We start from the raw sequence: 14783 nt of genomic DNA, 5'->3' as shown, positions 1-14783 counted from the left end.
TAAAACAGCGGAGTTAATGTCATGCTGTTCAGGTACATTTGCCCTCACAATTCAGAAGCCCTTCTGTATATCGACATTTCATCTAAAGCCTGTTCACCTCCATTAAGCCACAGGCCACAATAATGTCCTGTTACCTTAGCTATTTTTTAGTTTAACTACTTTCGCTGAAGTTCTCTAGTTCTATTAGTCCCAGTCAACCTTTGCAATTGCCTGATGAGATAGTATTTATCTTTCAAAACCAGTTCAATAGCCACTTCCTCTGTGAAGACTTCTCTGATTTCCTTCACCACCTTTGCCCAGTAGACTGAAAATCTTCGGTGCCCCATATCAGTTAGGAAGGAACATGACTGTGACTGTAAGTACAGAAATCCTGACTAATGACGATGAAAGCAAAGAGAGCATTCATTTTTTCACATAATAAGAAGTACTGAGAGAAATGGTTTCTGGCATTAGATCAGCTAGCTGGTGAATGGCATCCTCAGGGTTCTGCCACCGTTAGCATGTTGGTGTATATATTCATGCTTCTTGTCTCATGGTTATACAATGGCTGCTGCCATTTCAGACATCACACCCAAGTTCTAGGCAGGAAGAAAGGATGACTTTAGTTGGATCTGTCTCTTATTCTCACTGGCCAAAACTGAATCACATGGCCATGGCTAGTTCCGGGGATACTAGAAAAGCCAAGTATATTGTCACCCATAACAGAAAGTCTGCTTTCTTAGAAGTTACTTCTCATTATTGTTGTTTTCAATATGGCTCTTTTTATCACCTTGGCTATATCTGTTACCTATTGCCAAAATAATGCTGTGTAACTAATAGCCTCAAAACCTCAGTGGTACATTAGACACTAATTTAGCTCATAGGTCTTTGAGGTTCAGCTGAACCAGATTGAACTTGGCCAGTCGCAGCTGGACTCACCCATGTCTAGGGGTTAGCTGCTTGTCAACTGATCCCTGACAGCCTCAGCTAGGACAACAGGAGTGACTCGGCTCTGTTCTACATGTCTCCAGCAGGCTAGCCAGTACACGTGCTCAGGATATTGTTGCTGTGTGAGGTGCTTTGCTGTGTCCAAACCCCTTAGTTCATTTGTTTCCATTTACTCCCCACTACAGCCTCGTAAGCTGACTTGAGAGCATGGTGTAATTGGTCTCAAGTTGAAGGCTCAGTAAAGTAAGGAGAGTTGCTTAAGGCCACGAACTTGGAAGTACCAAGTCCAGGATTTGATGCAAGGTCTCTAACCCATCCTGGGCTTCCTCCAAGGCTCCACTGCCTCTCATTCAGCAACTGCTATGCCAGTCAATGCTACTCAGTCATTTACCTTGACTGCTTCAAAGGTGACACCAGCTACTCTGTGAGCACCAATCTCGTAATCCATTCACCTCATATAAACAGGGCCCTTGTTCTGTGCAAGCTGCTGCCCTTCCAGAGAAAGGAGGTCAGGTAAACGAACATAAAATGTGGCAGCACATGATCCACACCAAAGTACAGATTCCCACACCAAGGCCCCTGGTAAGTTCTCAGGGAACAAGAGTCTCTGTGGTCATGAGCCTTGAGCTTAAGCTCAAATAGACCCCCACCTCTCTTCTCCAGATACCCCTCACTCATCATTTCTAGAACGTGCCCCACATTTGCTTATTCTGTTTGCTATAGCCACCACTGGCTCAGACTCCAGGGTGCATTATGGCACATTTGGACTGTCTCAAATGTGGGGCCAGCTCAAGCATTCTTGAGACTTCAAATCTGTCTTACATTTTGTAGTGCACCTTGTAAAAATAATAATATTTTTAAAAGAACATCACCCAACAATTCCAGATCTCAAAATTTATCCTAGAAATGGAAAAGGATGTATGTTTAAAGATTTTCATTGCAGCAGTGTTTATAGAGGAAAATAGGGAACCACTAAAAAGAAAGAGGTAGCTAGGGTTTACTCAGGGTCCTGTTGAGCACATTTATACATTTGTGTAAGTGGCATGTTTGTATGTGAGTATGCAATCAAAATAAAACTTATAAAGTTAAAATATAATAATAATATAAAAGAAGAGAACATCAATGGCTCTGACCAGCTGCCCCCAAAAGTGAATGGGTGGGATTCTGAAACTGTCCCTCCCTTGGCGTGATTAGGGAAGACAGCTTATTTGTAGGTGAGCTGAAAATAGAAAGTGGTGATTGGGTGGTGAATCGGAAATGACCTCTGTGTGGGGAGGCAGCTAGACTCCGTGTGAAGACTCGGAGAGAGTTATAGGGTCAAATGCAGGCCCTGCAATTTGCTAGCCATGTGACCTTCAATAAATTACTACACTCGCTGAGTGATCTGAGAAATGAGGCCAGTAACTCCATGCCTCTCACAGGAGTTGAGAGAATTAAGTGAGATTATCTTTGTAAGGTACCTAGAGCATGCCCGAATTCCTGGCCCAACAAATTGTGGCATATATTATTAATATTATTATCGTTATTATCATTCTTATTATCATCATCATCAATAATATTATATCCTTTGGAAATCTAGGAACGGTCAAACTAATGCAAAAAAGCTTCATTCTCTAAAATATTTGGGCCAGTTGTTTTGATGGTACCAGCAATACCAGTAAGTTTTCAGCATCTTTTTTTTTTCCTGTGCATATTAAAGTTTGACTTGGTACATTTGTTTTGGTTCTGTGTTTTTGTTTGTTTGTTTGTTTTATTAATAGTAGTAGACTTCTTTTTAGAACAATTTTAGGTTCATAGCAAAATTGAGCCAAATTAGTTTCCTTAGCTCCCCTCTTCCCCCCCAAACCACCACCACATGCACAGTCCCCAAAACAAGCAGAACAAGGTATTTGTCCCCTCATCAATATCTTGTTCTGTTTTGTTTGTTTTTCTGGTGGAAATCTGATTTCCAGCGGGTAACATGGCAGAGAGTTTTTGGCAAGCAAAGTGGCAGAACTGCCCTCAGATGCCAGGAAGTAGAAAGGAGTCCCGTCACTTGACAGGCCCCTCAAGGTGTCCAGAGGTGCGTTCACAAGGTGTCTGATTGACAGTGGGCATCCCTGACTCAAGCTGCCTTGTGCACAGGAACTAATGTGGCTCTTAGTAGCCATCAGCCTTGAAACCACAGAAGATCTGTTCATTTCTTGTCCCAGTCCAAGCGTTGATATTATAATGTGTCAGATGGAGCTTCTTGCCTCAAAATGGGATCAATATGTAATATTGGAACATAGTCTTGGAGAGATGGACTTCTAAGCAGCATTGACTGTTTCAGTGAGTTGAGTTTGTCAGCTACGGACAGCTTATTTAGATCTTGGTTAATCCACAAGTGTACAACTCTGTATTCTAATGACTGCACTTGGCTGTTCTTTCAAAGATCATGATAAAGCCTGCATATCATCGAATCAGCCAAGTCATTCTACAAAAGAGGCTTTGAGTCTACTATAATTTGGGAATGTATATTCTGACTCATCTACAGTATTAATTTTTTAATTGACATTTTCAAAAATAAAACACCTCACATGCAAATAATTTTATACAGATTATGAACAGACTAATAAATAGAAAGTTATTTTTAAGATTTCTCATGTGCCAGGCTCCTTGAGAGTAGAAAAGTGTAAGACAGAGTTGCTACCTCTTCAATCTCCCACCACCTACAAAAATCACACAAGAAATGAAAATTTAAGGTTGACGAATCAGAAAATATGGATAGGAATTATAAAATACAGGTGGAGTCACACTAACCAAGGGAGAAACTACTTTGATTTAAGGCCTTACAAACTCATATGCAGATACACTTATTTAAGTGTATATATGTATGCATTCTTATACAGAGATAATTTAACATAAAAGAGATTGCACACACTATTTTATAACACCTTTCATTTAGCAATGTAATGTAAAATGCCTTTCCTTGTCACTAAATGTTGATTTACATAATCTCTTTTAACAGTATTTTATTGAATCATGAATTATATTTTATATAACCTATCCCCAACGGTATATTTATTTAGGTTTTGATAATGTAGTATAGTCAGCATTTTGGAAAGAATATTCCTGATGCATATGTTTTTATGCACTTGTCTGATATTTTCACAGAATCAAGTGTTATAATGTACTTCAGAATCTTACAATCTAGTTGAAGAGATGAAGCATGTACATGTGAAAAAAGAAAATACATTTATAAGGGGGGTGATGTCTAAATTAGTGTGCCACCCAAGTCAAAGGCCAGAGACCATTTCATGCTTGGCTTGCTACATAAGGCTTCATAAAGGACAGTCGTAAGTGATAGAAACTCAACTCAAATCAGTTTAAGTATAAAAGGCGTATTATTGGCTCATAAAATTGGAAAGCATACTTTGGTTTCAGACTGAGCTGGGTCCAGAGTTCACATGGGTCATTGGGCATCACTGTGTGTGTGTGTGTGTGTGTGTGTGTGTGTGTGTGTGTGTGTGTGTGTATTCCTGTCCCATCTCTTGGTCCAGCTTCTTACTGTGTGAGCTGCATTCTCAGGCAAGTTCTCTCTATGTGGCAGCTGCCTCCAGTAGCTCCATACTCAGGTGGTATTTATATTTCATAAGAAGAGAACTTCTTTCTCCCAGATTATTTGTTAATCCCTGCTTGGCCCCTTGCAGACCTTTTGCCTACCCACCACTGTGTGAAGGGATGGAGATATTCTGGTGGCTAGCCTGAGTCATATGCCTGCTCCCTGTAGTGAGGGAAGTAGGCAGTGTGTAACTGAAGGCCTTTCCCATGGAGCAATTCTCAAAAAGAAAAGATACTAGATGGTGAAAAAGTGAAATAGATGATGAAAAATGAAAGAGGATGCTGGAACTTGAAGGATGAGCAACCACATCCATTAGATGCTTTGGGCTGCAAGTAACAGGGAAACTCCAAATCGAACTGGTCTGTTTGCCAGTATGATATGTTATGAAGTCCAGAGGCAGGGTGGGCTCTAGCACCACATGATCAATGGCTCAGTGATGTCATTAAGTTGACTGAGGGTCAACTTCACCCCTAATCTGATTTTCTTCAATATGGCTACTAACTGCAATCAGGGCTCCCAGCCTCCTTGTCCACAACCAGCACTTGAGGGTGCAAAACAGCTCCCTCTGGCAAGGACTATAAAGCCTTTCCTGCCATTGATTAGGACAGTCTAGGTCATGTGCCCACCCCTGAACCAAGAGCCATCACTAGGGATTACTACTCGTGGAGGAAAAGGTGGGGTATTATGGATATTTGAATGAAACTGGGGTCCTATTAGAAGGACTGGAGGATGGATGCTGTGTGGCCAACCAACAATGAAATTCAAATAAAATTTCATTAGTTATGAAGGAAATACGAAATTGAATAAGGTGAAGAGGTGATTTATGACCAAAAAATAGAATTCCTTCAAATAAAATTTCATTAGTTATGAAGGAAATACGGAATTGAATAAGGTGATTTATGGCCAAAAAATAGAATTCTAGGGGATATCCTGGTCATAGCTGACGAAAGATGTGGAAGCAAGAATGCAAAGGCTGCCTTGCAGAAAAGAAGAGAGGGAAACTCACTTGGAAGTATTCATTTATTTATTCCTTCACTGCACATGTATTTATTGAGTACTTATTATGTTCCCAGCCCTGCACTGAGTACTGGGGATAAATGAGTTAGATATAGTTCATAACCACATGGACCTCTAGTAGAGAAAACAGACAACAAACAAATTAATTTCACACATAATATGTCAAGAAAAACAAAGCAGAATAGGAGGATAGGGGGAAATGAGAGGAAGGAGAGTCCAAGGCCTCTTGCTTAGGTTGACATTGAACCAGAGACCTGAAGCATGACAGAGTGAGCCAAGGTGATCTGGGGAGAATGTGTTCCTGACAGCGGAAACAGCAAGTGCAAAGACTATGAGGTGGGCATCCATGGAATGTTTGTGGAACAAGAAGGTGGACTAGGAAGAGAGTGGTAGGCCATAAGGTCAGAGAAGAGAGGTGAGATCACATACTACCTCTTAGGCATTGCAAAGACTTTGTTCTTACTCTGAGTAAGATGTTGAATTTGTAATGACAGAGGATGTTATGAAAACAGTGTGTGGCCAGACCCTCAGCCTGTGGCTCTGCTCTGACCCTGAGTTAATCCCTTCTCCAATTTAATCCCTTCTCCTCTCCTCTCTTCCAGGCCATGTACATGTTCTACGCGCTGGCCATTGTGTGTGATGACTTCTTCGTCCCCTCTTTGGAAAAGATCTGTGAGGTACGTGCCTTGATTCTCAGCATGTCTGAGCTGGGCACTACTGCTCTAGCCATCTCCATCAAGGTCCTGGGGAGCCCTCCATGCACCTAGGATGGGAATGCCAGGCCTCAGCATGCTCCAGAGTGAGGGGCTATATTAGCACAAAAGCTCCATCAATCTTCTTAGAATTTCAGGACACCCATAGTCAGGCTTTAAGCCACAAACCCAACTCTCCTTGCTCTATTTGGCCAAAACTCATGGTGCTATTTGTGTTCTGCTTCTAATTTTCGTTCCTCTTTTAAATCCTGCTCTTCCTTTCTCCCTATCACTTTCTCCATCTTCCTTTCCTCCATTCCCTTTTGCTCCTGTAACTCTCCTTTGGTGATTTATGAAGTTCTTGTAGAGTGAGAAATCTTCAGTCACACGTCTCTATTACCCTTTCTCTCTGCATATGTACAGAAATGCTCCAAGCAGAGGGCTGAAAGGCAAGAAGATGAAAGAATTGGCCACAGAGACCAGGAAAGGGACTCTGTTCGAAATCAGCCCAGTGATGCCAGGCTGAATACCAAGTTAAATCCCTTTCATCAGAAAATATTCAGCATATCTAGAACTCTTTCATTCTCTTGCCTCTTTTATCTTTGTCTGTTTTGAGATTTAGTTTTCTTTATGTGGAAGCTTTCTATTTTATTTTTAATTCAGAATCCCTTTCCAGAAGGGATCTCTTCCAGACACACCTCCCATCTGGAACTCAAGTTTCTCTATGTTGTCCTCAAACTTTGTCCTCTCTCCATTTACTCCCTCCGCTCCCTGCAAGTGTCTGATTCATTAGATCTTGGGGGCCAGCAGGGGACAGAAGTTGCATTTCTAATAAGTCCCCAGGTGCTTCTAAAGCTGCTGGTCTGAAACCACACTTTAAGAACTACTAACTTAAGCAGTTTCTTCTATATTCTGAAAGTCCGTTAGTTTTGTATACTTAATAAAAGAGAATGATTGCATAGTAACCCTAGAGAGGCCTCAGGAGTGGGTTCTTTTATAAGTGGGAGAACGAGGAGGAAGGAGTGAGGTGGTATCTGAGATGGACAGTGGGCAGATGCTGAAGTCCTTTTGTCCAAAGAGATGTAACTTAAGAACAGGGAGCCTTATGTGGAAGAGGAGAAAGCACCAAAGCCCCTGTAAGTGGGGTCATTTGTGATCTCTAAAATGCCACTGCTTGGTACTTTATTCTTCAGCAAACTACTCTCTCTCTCTTTTCCACACAACTTTTTTTTAAATAGCAAAGACCCTGTTCTAGAAATGTACATACAATTGTCAGAATGTGTTCTACTCAACTGAGGAAATCCATAGAACCTGCAAGCACATCCCCTTGGGTGGGAGACAAGAAGAAATGCAAACTGGTCCTTGCTGTAGGGTGCACAGCAGCTCCCAAGTGATATACACAAGGGGCTGGATGAAATGCCAGGAAATTGGGAAGTGCAGAGAGAGAAAAGAGAAGGTAGAGATTGATTCATCCAGGGAATCAAGGAAGGGCTCATGTAGGGGCAGGACTGGAACAGCCCTTGGAGGGAGGGTCTCAAGGGCAATGCATTTCAAGGAATGGTATTTGAGCAGAAGACTCTGAGCCCTAGAACCGAGCAGGGGAACCCGGGGCTTGCGGGAAGCCTGAGGAATACCAGGCTGGGGTGTTAGGAGTTATTCAGTGCTCAGGTGGGAGCTGGGAAGGCTTTTGACAACTATTATCTGGTAGATGGAAGGAGTCCAGTTGCAGAAAGACCCCTGGTTGGTGATTCTAAGCATCTGGTGAAATGTTGCCAGAGCCAAAGTAAATTAGGGATGAAAGAGGAAGGCATGTAAGAAGATATAGAGGAAGAAGCAAACTGAATGGGTGAAAGAGAAGGAACTGGAGATGATCCCAAGGTGTGGACTCTACTAATGCCCCATATGGAGCCTGAGCTGAAGAGGACTTGGCAGTGCAAGGCTCATAGCTCATAGCAAGTGGCAAGTCTTGGCGAACCACCCAAGCAGTGTGAGCTCTGCCATAGGTGACCTTCCCACAGACTCCCTTCTCCTGGTGAGACAGTTGCCAGGATGCCCTCACAACCACACCTTTCACCTTGAGGTGTCAGCACCTCCGTCTTAAGGTCTCCGCAGAACTCTGCGAGAAGTTTAGCTGTTCAGTCGAGAGTGAGGGAACCCCAGGATTCCAGATCAAAATGCTCCATCAGGGCTCCTGCAGCAGCCTATTGCTGGTCAGTGGAGCCAGTGGCCTATGACGAGGCCATGCTGCCCCTGCATGGCCGAGCAAGGAAGTGCAACTGCTGGTGCCATTGAGAAGAAGGACAATATCACTCAAGACCAGGATCTCTTAGCTGGGACGCCAGGAGAACTGGCTATTTATTGACAACTAGCAGCTTACTTTCTGAGTCATGACTGAAAGAAGAAAAGCTAAACATGCTAACCAGCCTCTAATATGTATTCGTCTTGTCTTCTTGCAAATTACCTTTGGATCAACAAACAGAATGACCTGGAGAGTTCGTGTGTAGAACATCTTGGTAGGGCTGATGCCTTGTCACTCTCTACTCACACTCACTCTCCCTACCCCAGGGTTTCAAGACTACATTGAGGATGGGCAGTGGGTTTCAGGGGGTGACCTTCCCCAACTCCCAAAGCCTTTATAGCCTCTTAGAATCAAGGCTCACAGGCTGGTTACCAAGAGAATAATTTAGCCTGAGATCAGCATGGTATGGAAAAAAAATCAGGATATTTTGCATAAAAATGTGGATTTTGGCAGCTCTTAAAAAATAAGGATATTTGGACAAAAGGAAACTGGACTTTGGGGGGTAGGCACACAATAGAGTATACGGATGTTGTATTATAAAGATATATACCTGAAACTTATATAATGCTATTATTAACCAATGTCACTCCAATAAATTTAATTAAAAAATAAGAATATTTGGCAACTCAGAGGAAACTGAGTGGTGCTGACTTGAGAAAGGTGGTGAATGCCCACTGTGCCTGACACCACACACTCCACTATTCCATGTTATCTGCACAGCCCCAGGAGTCATTTGGGTTGAGGAACCCTAGATCTTGTCAAGAACCTTGAACTTGAGTGGACATACAGCCCTCTCCCTGATCCTGCCCCTCAAGGAAGACAGTGAGAGGAGCTGTGGCCCAGCCTGGGGATTGGGCAGGAGTGGGCGAGCTCTGGAAGGAGGAGGAAGAGGAGGAGGAAGGACTAAGCTTGGGACCTAGGAGTCACAGGGTCCCCAGGGGGGAATTCGACTCACCTGTGCTTTGTCCTTGCTCCTCTGTAGCGCCTGCACCTCAGTGAAGATGTGGCTGGGGCCACGTTCATGGCAGCGGGCAGTTCGGCCCCAGAGCTGTTCACATCTGTCATAGGTAGGTGATGACCTGGGAACGTTTTAGTTCTGCCCTCTCTGAAGGACAAAGGCTCTGTGGTAGTTATTAATTATTATTTTATTAAAGCAATGCTTTTACATTGCATGGATATGTCCCAGACCCAATACCAATGCTCCCGTGGGACAGTATTCCCAATGCAGACTAGAAAGCTTTCTCCAATCCTCCACCATTTCTTGTAGAACCTGTGAACAGCCTAACACACACAAAAGCTCCCCCGCACCCACCTTGGAATGCAACCAGCCACAACAGCCAGGTTGATGTTGGGTCTGTGTTTCAGGCGTCTTCATCACCAAGGGTGACGTGGGAGTTGGGACCATCGTGGGTTCGGCAGTGTTCAATATCCTGTGCATCATTGGAGTCTGCGGGCTCTTCGCTGGGCAGGTAAGACTGACAGTAGAACAAGGCTCCTGGGGAGGAACAACATGGAGGTGAGGCAGAGATTGGTCTGGCAGGAGCAAAACCAGCCTGGGGGCCAGTGGTCTTGGGCAGTGATGATGGGGGACCTCATGCCCCAGAGGCTGGCCCAATTGGACCTGGAAATTCTCAGGCATCATTATTTGGTCTCTGTGTTGATGGACTATAGAGCGCCCAGGTCCATGTAAATAACTACTCAAGCTGAAGATGCAGACCATGAATCTGAAGGTGTTACACTCATTTTGATGTTACTGATCTGACCTGGAAGACCTAAAACAATTTTAGGTATAGTTTCGCATCAATGGAAATAGAGTAAACAAAAGAAGGTGGGGAGGCAAGAAATGACACAGATTTTTCTCTGCTAAAAACAAATTGCCATCGTCACAGTTTAAGATCCCATCTTTCTTTAGCTACAGTGATCAAGCATTTTATTTACATGTTCACTTACCTTACTTTTGGGGTCACGAGGGGCTTTGCTTACCTGAATTTTATCTATGGAGACTATTCCACTTCCAGGAAGTGTCGTGGGGTCTGTGTCTTTAATGAACTCTGGTGTGTGTTTGGAAAGTCTTGGAAAGATACCTGTAAGTCACCAAAGTGTGAGGCTTCCAGAAATCCATGGCATTGCAGCAGCAACCAAGGCTTGCAGCCATTTTGCTAGCTCTCATGTCCTAGTTTCTTTGCAGGAATTTTATTCAGAAACAACGTGGTATTGAGCTGTCTGCCCAAATACCCAGGACTCTGAGTATCTTCTAGGAGAAGTGACTTCTGAAAGCCCACTTGCAGTATTGTGGTACCTGGTGGTTTTAAACAGCTCCCTCACTATGGAGGATTACAGGATCCTTAGAGAAGTGGCTAGTTGGTTTGAAGAGCTAAAGAAAGCTCCTGTGAACCTTCTCCCACATCCTTTTCCAGGCCTCTCTGTCTTTCAGTTAGCCAGCCGGGGCACCCAACACTGCTGTCTCTCTAACTCAGACTAGAGACTATCTAAAGCAAGATGCACTCTGGCACACCATTGCTATTCTCCACTGCCTGTTTTTTTACTTCCATCGTCTTCATGCCAATTTATTTGTCTGGGTAGCCTGGTGGGTTTGTTGCTTATGGGTGACAGAGAGAGGGATAAATCGATCTCATCAGGAGTGGGCTCCAGCACCTACATGTAGATGGTCACTTCTGAGAAGGGACAGCTGTGTTCACACATGGCTATTGAGGTCTGCTCAACTTGCTAGACTGAACATTTTCTTTCTTTACCTCTTTGGTCAATTATCTCTTGTTTTAGATCTTATGGACCCACAATATTTAGATCTTCTGTAAATGTAGTTGTAGTTAGTACCCAAAAAAGTCTCCATCTTTGCCTTCACTGCCATTTGCACTCCCCTGGCTGTCGCCTGAGTTGGAAATGATCACTCACATCCTGCAGAAGAGCTTGTTGCTGTTAGCACTCGCTTAATTAACATTGTCACTATTAGCAGTATGATTATTAGCCTGGCCATTATTAGTGTTGTCATTAGTTCATTAGTCATTTGTACCTGAAGCCTGATGCAAAGGCAAGCCCAAAGAGGGAGAAATAATGTAAGGAAATGACACAAATGATTGAGACATGTCTAGTAGATGCCAAGCAACTAATTACATATGAAGCATCTTGAATGTATTTGTGTTTCATAATTTATTAGCAATGCAATTAATCACTAGCATGGTAGAACACTTGCTTAAAAGGTAAATTGCTTCCTGAACTTTAACAAGTGCTGGTAACTGTCACTTTATCCCTCTAGAAGGTCTTTGCCAAGCTCTTCTCACAGTCCTGCCACAATTGTGGAGGGAAGTAGCAACCATGGTGATGTTAGAAGTAGCCCACGTGATGATTCTGGGTGCCAATACTTCCTTCTGTCTTTTCTTGTGCTATGCCCACTTGGAGAGTTCCAAAGCTGCCCATCTCTCTTCCTCAGGACTTTGTAGAACCCTTAAAGTCTGCAGAGGGAGTAAAATGATGTTTTGGAAAAAGCATGGGCCCAGAAATCAGGCTGGCCTTGGTTTGAATCCTGACTCTGCCATTTGCTGGCTGTGGAGCCTTGGAGACATTGTTTTACCTCTTTAAGCCTCAGTTTTCTCATCTATAGAGTGGATACAAGTGCACCTACATCCTAGCATCACCAGAGGGATGAAATATAACATGTTTAGCAGTAAACAACACCTGGCACACACAATAAATGTTCAACAACTTAGACACTATTATCAGCTCTCAGAAGAACAATGATCCCTGGATGTCTCACCTCCAAATTCCACCTTAGGTCACAGCAGTTAACTTAACCAACCATTTAGCGGAACTTCTAACTAACTAGTGGAACCGCAGCAGGATGTCCAGTGGCGACGGAAAGGAAGGTCAAGGAAAACTTCTTCTAAATGAAAGTCTAAATAAGGAGATGTTAATAGAAGAACAGTCTCAGAGGACTTGTCCTTGCCTCTGTGCTGCCTGATCAGTGGGAGGAAAAGAAAAATCAGTAATGAATGCTGCCTGACATATTGAGCCGCTCTCCCAGGCAGTGGAGCCTGTGCAGCAGCACATTCCAGCAAAGGATGGATATTGGCAATTGAACTGATTAATAAATTTAATCACAGGTCTTACTTAGTATTGTTATTTATGTTGCTCTGCACTTTCATTTGGCTGCAAGAATTACTAGCGAGTGCCCATGGGCTTCTCTCTAATGTATTCCAGCATGAAGGGCTGCTCGTGACCAAGTCTGTTACCCATATGAAATTAAAGTAATTAAGTCGTAAGGTTTGAGTTCCTGTCTCAATTAGGGTTTTGATGAATTCGATGTAATTAAATGTCTGCTGTATTTGCAGTTTGCAAACATACCCAGCGCTTCGGTGTTCGCCCAAGGTGCTTTGGGGAGTTTTATGGGACAAGAAGGAAATTGCTTCTTAGAAAGTGGCTCCTAGAGTGTTCCTTGGCACCCCCCATAAGACATTTACAAGGCTGTGGTCCTGCAAGTTTTCTTTATTTAAAAACAAAAAATAATAACAACAAAGGAAGGATGCCAATTTATGCCAATTTTGTGAAACAATGTACTTCTGAATTTAAATCTACCATGTTAAGCTTTAAAGACATAACCACAAACAGAGAGTAAACAGTTTAACTGCATCCCAGATTAAGACTTTCATATTCTAGTTATTATAGGCCGGCAGATGGCTCCAGTTTATAATAAAGAGCTTCAGCATCAGCTCTCTTGGCATCCTCCAACGTTCATTGGCTCAGTCCATCTAATCTTGGCTGGATTTGCCCTTCTGTTCATGCTGAACCCTTTACACAAACAGGAGAAGCACCCAGAGGTTGCACATCAGAATTGAAACCTGCTTTTGACCGGGTTTCCTCAGAAGGAGAATCTAAGCCATGAGTCCAAGTTCAAGTAGTTTATCTAAAGGGATCACCCAGGCATGCCAGCCAGAAAGTGGGGAAGTAAGACGGGTAAGAAAAGGCAGCCAAAAAAAAGTGTGTTAGCAAACAAGCTACCACTGCGAGCAGCTGAGATTTACTTCTGGGGAACTGGAAGATGGTGTAAAACATGGGTCCTCTAAGTTATCTCACTCGAGGGGAAGAGGGTTGGGTATTTATCCACCAACTTCTACCAATTGTTGGGTAAGGACTGCTCCTGAGAAACATGAATTCGCTGACATTCCAGTTTGTTAGGGACAGGCAAAGTGAATTTGGGGGTCCAGAGAAAACCCCCAAGCAAAAAGACAGAGGGGCTGACCATTGGAAGGGCCTGAAATAGTAAAGTTGAGATGGTATGAGCATTCGCTACAAACTCAAGACTAAGCCTTTAAAACTAAGTCTCTCCAATTCCCTTGATTGAAACACAAGAATTAGTACCAAGCTGACTGTTAAGCACTCAAGCCCAGGATATCTTACATTTAGGAACTGTTCCTTGATATTAAAAATAACAGCTGCCATTCTAGGCACTTTCGTCATCTAATTAAGACACAGAAGACCTTAGCTTTCATGGGAGCACCAAAAAAATCTGGATAATATACAATTATTTTTATTACGGGCGATCAAAGAACAATGGAGACAAGAAAAGTTTGATGAACTGATTTCCAAAGAGAGGATCCTTTAGTAAGTGAGCTGTGAGACCTGAGTGCAGGGAATGCAGAAGGCTGCTCAAGACCCAGAACTTTCCTGGAGGGAGGCAAAACCAATTGAGCTACCAGCAATGGTGGAGATAGGAGTCTGAAAGACTATTAAGTACAATAATAATTTGCTAAATACCACAGTCCTCTTCACCCCACCCCAAATTTGCTGAGAATACTCAAGTGTAGGTAGGGCTAATAAGTGGAAATAAAACATTCCATCTGCCCTATATCCCGCATTTTCCAGATACCTAAAATTGAGGAACCCAAAGGAGTTATATGGAGTCCATAATCAAATCCTGGTGAGAACTGGGAGACTAGCCCTTCGCTAGGAAGGGGGTTAGGAGTTGGGGTTGGGGAATGAGCTGGCCAGAGGTGAACCCTTGCTGAAATACGAATAATCACCTCCTCATTTTAGCCAACTAATGAGAGAAGAACTTGAAATTTTTGAAAGAAAAAAACAGTGTTATTCTTCAACTTTCACTCTTCTTTTATACATAATTTCCAGGATGCAATAATTTATAAAATCTGTTAAAAGACAGGAATAGGACTCATAACCTAGGAAAAACACCAACAGAAGCAAACCACAGATGATCCAAATACAAGAATTAACAAAAAAAATTTTAATATCTATC

General features: G+C 42.9%; 1 protein-coding gene across 1 annotated transcript in view; it reads left to right on the top strand.

The window, feature by feature from the left end:
* The window catches only part of SLC24A3 (solute carrier family 24 member 3), a 457276-nt gene that overhangs the window by 321299 nt on the left and 121194 nt on the right, over nt 1-14783 (top strand). Inside the window, exons 4-6 of the mRNA XM_006922003.2 lie at nt 6130-6204; nt 9501-9585; nt 9884-9987. Coding sequence (XP_006922065.2) covers nt 6130-6204; nt 9501-9585; nt 9884-9987 — 264 coding nt within the window. The remainder of the gene's footprint in view (nt 1-6129; nt 6205-9500; nt 9586-9883; nt 9988-14783) is intronic.

This window comes from Pteropus alecto, unplaced genomic scaffold (assembly GCF_000325575.1).
Source record: "Pteropus alecto unplaced genomic scaffold, ASM32557v1 scaffold45, whole genome shotgun sequence".
In the NCBI taxonomy this organism is placed as follows: domain Eukaryota; kingdom Metazoa; phylum Chordata; class Mammalia; order Chiroptera; family Pteropodidae; genus Pteropus; species Pteropus alecto.
The sequence above is the reverse complement of the archived record's forward strand: the minus strand, read 5'-3'. Positions and strand labels throughout refer to the sequence as shown.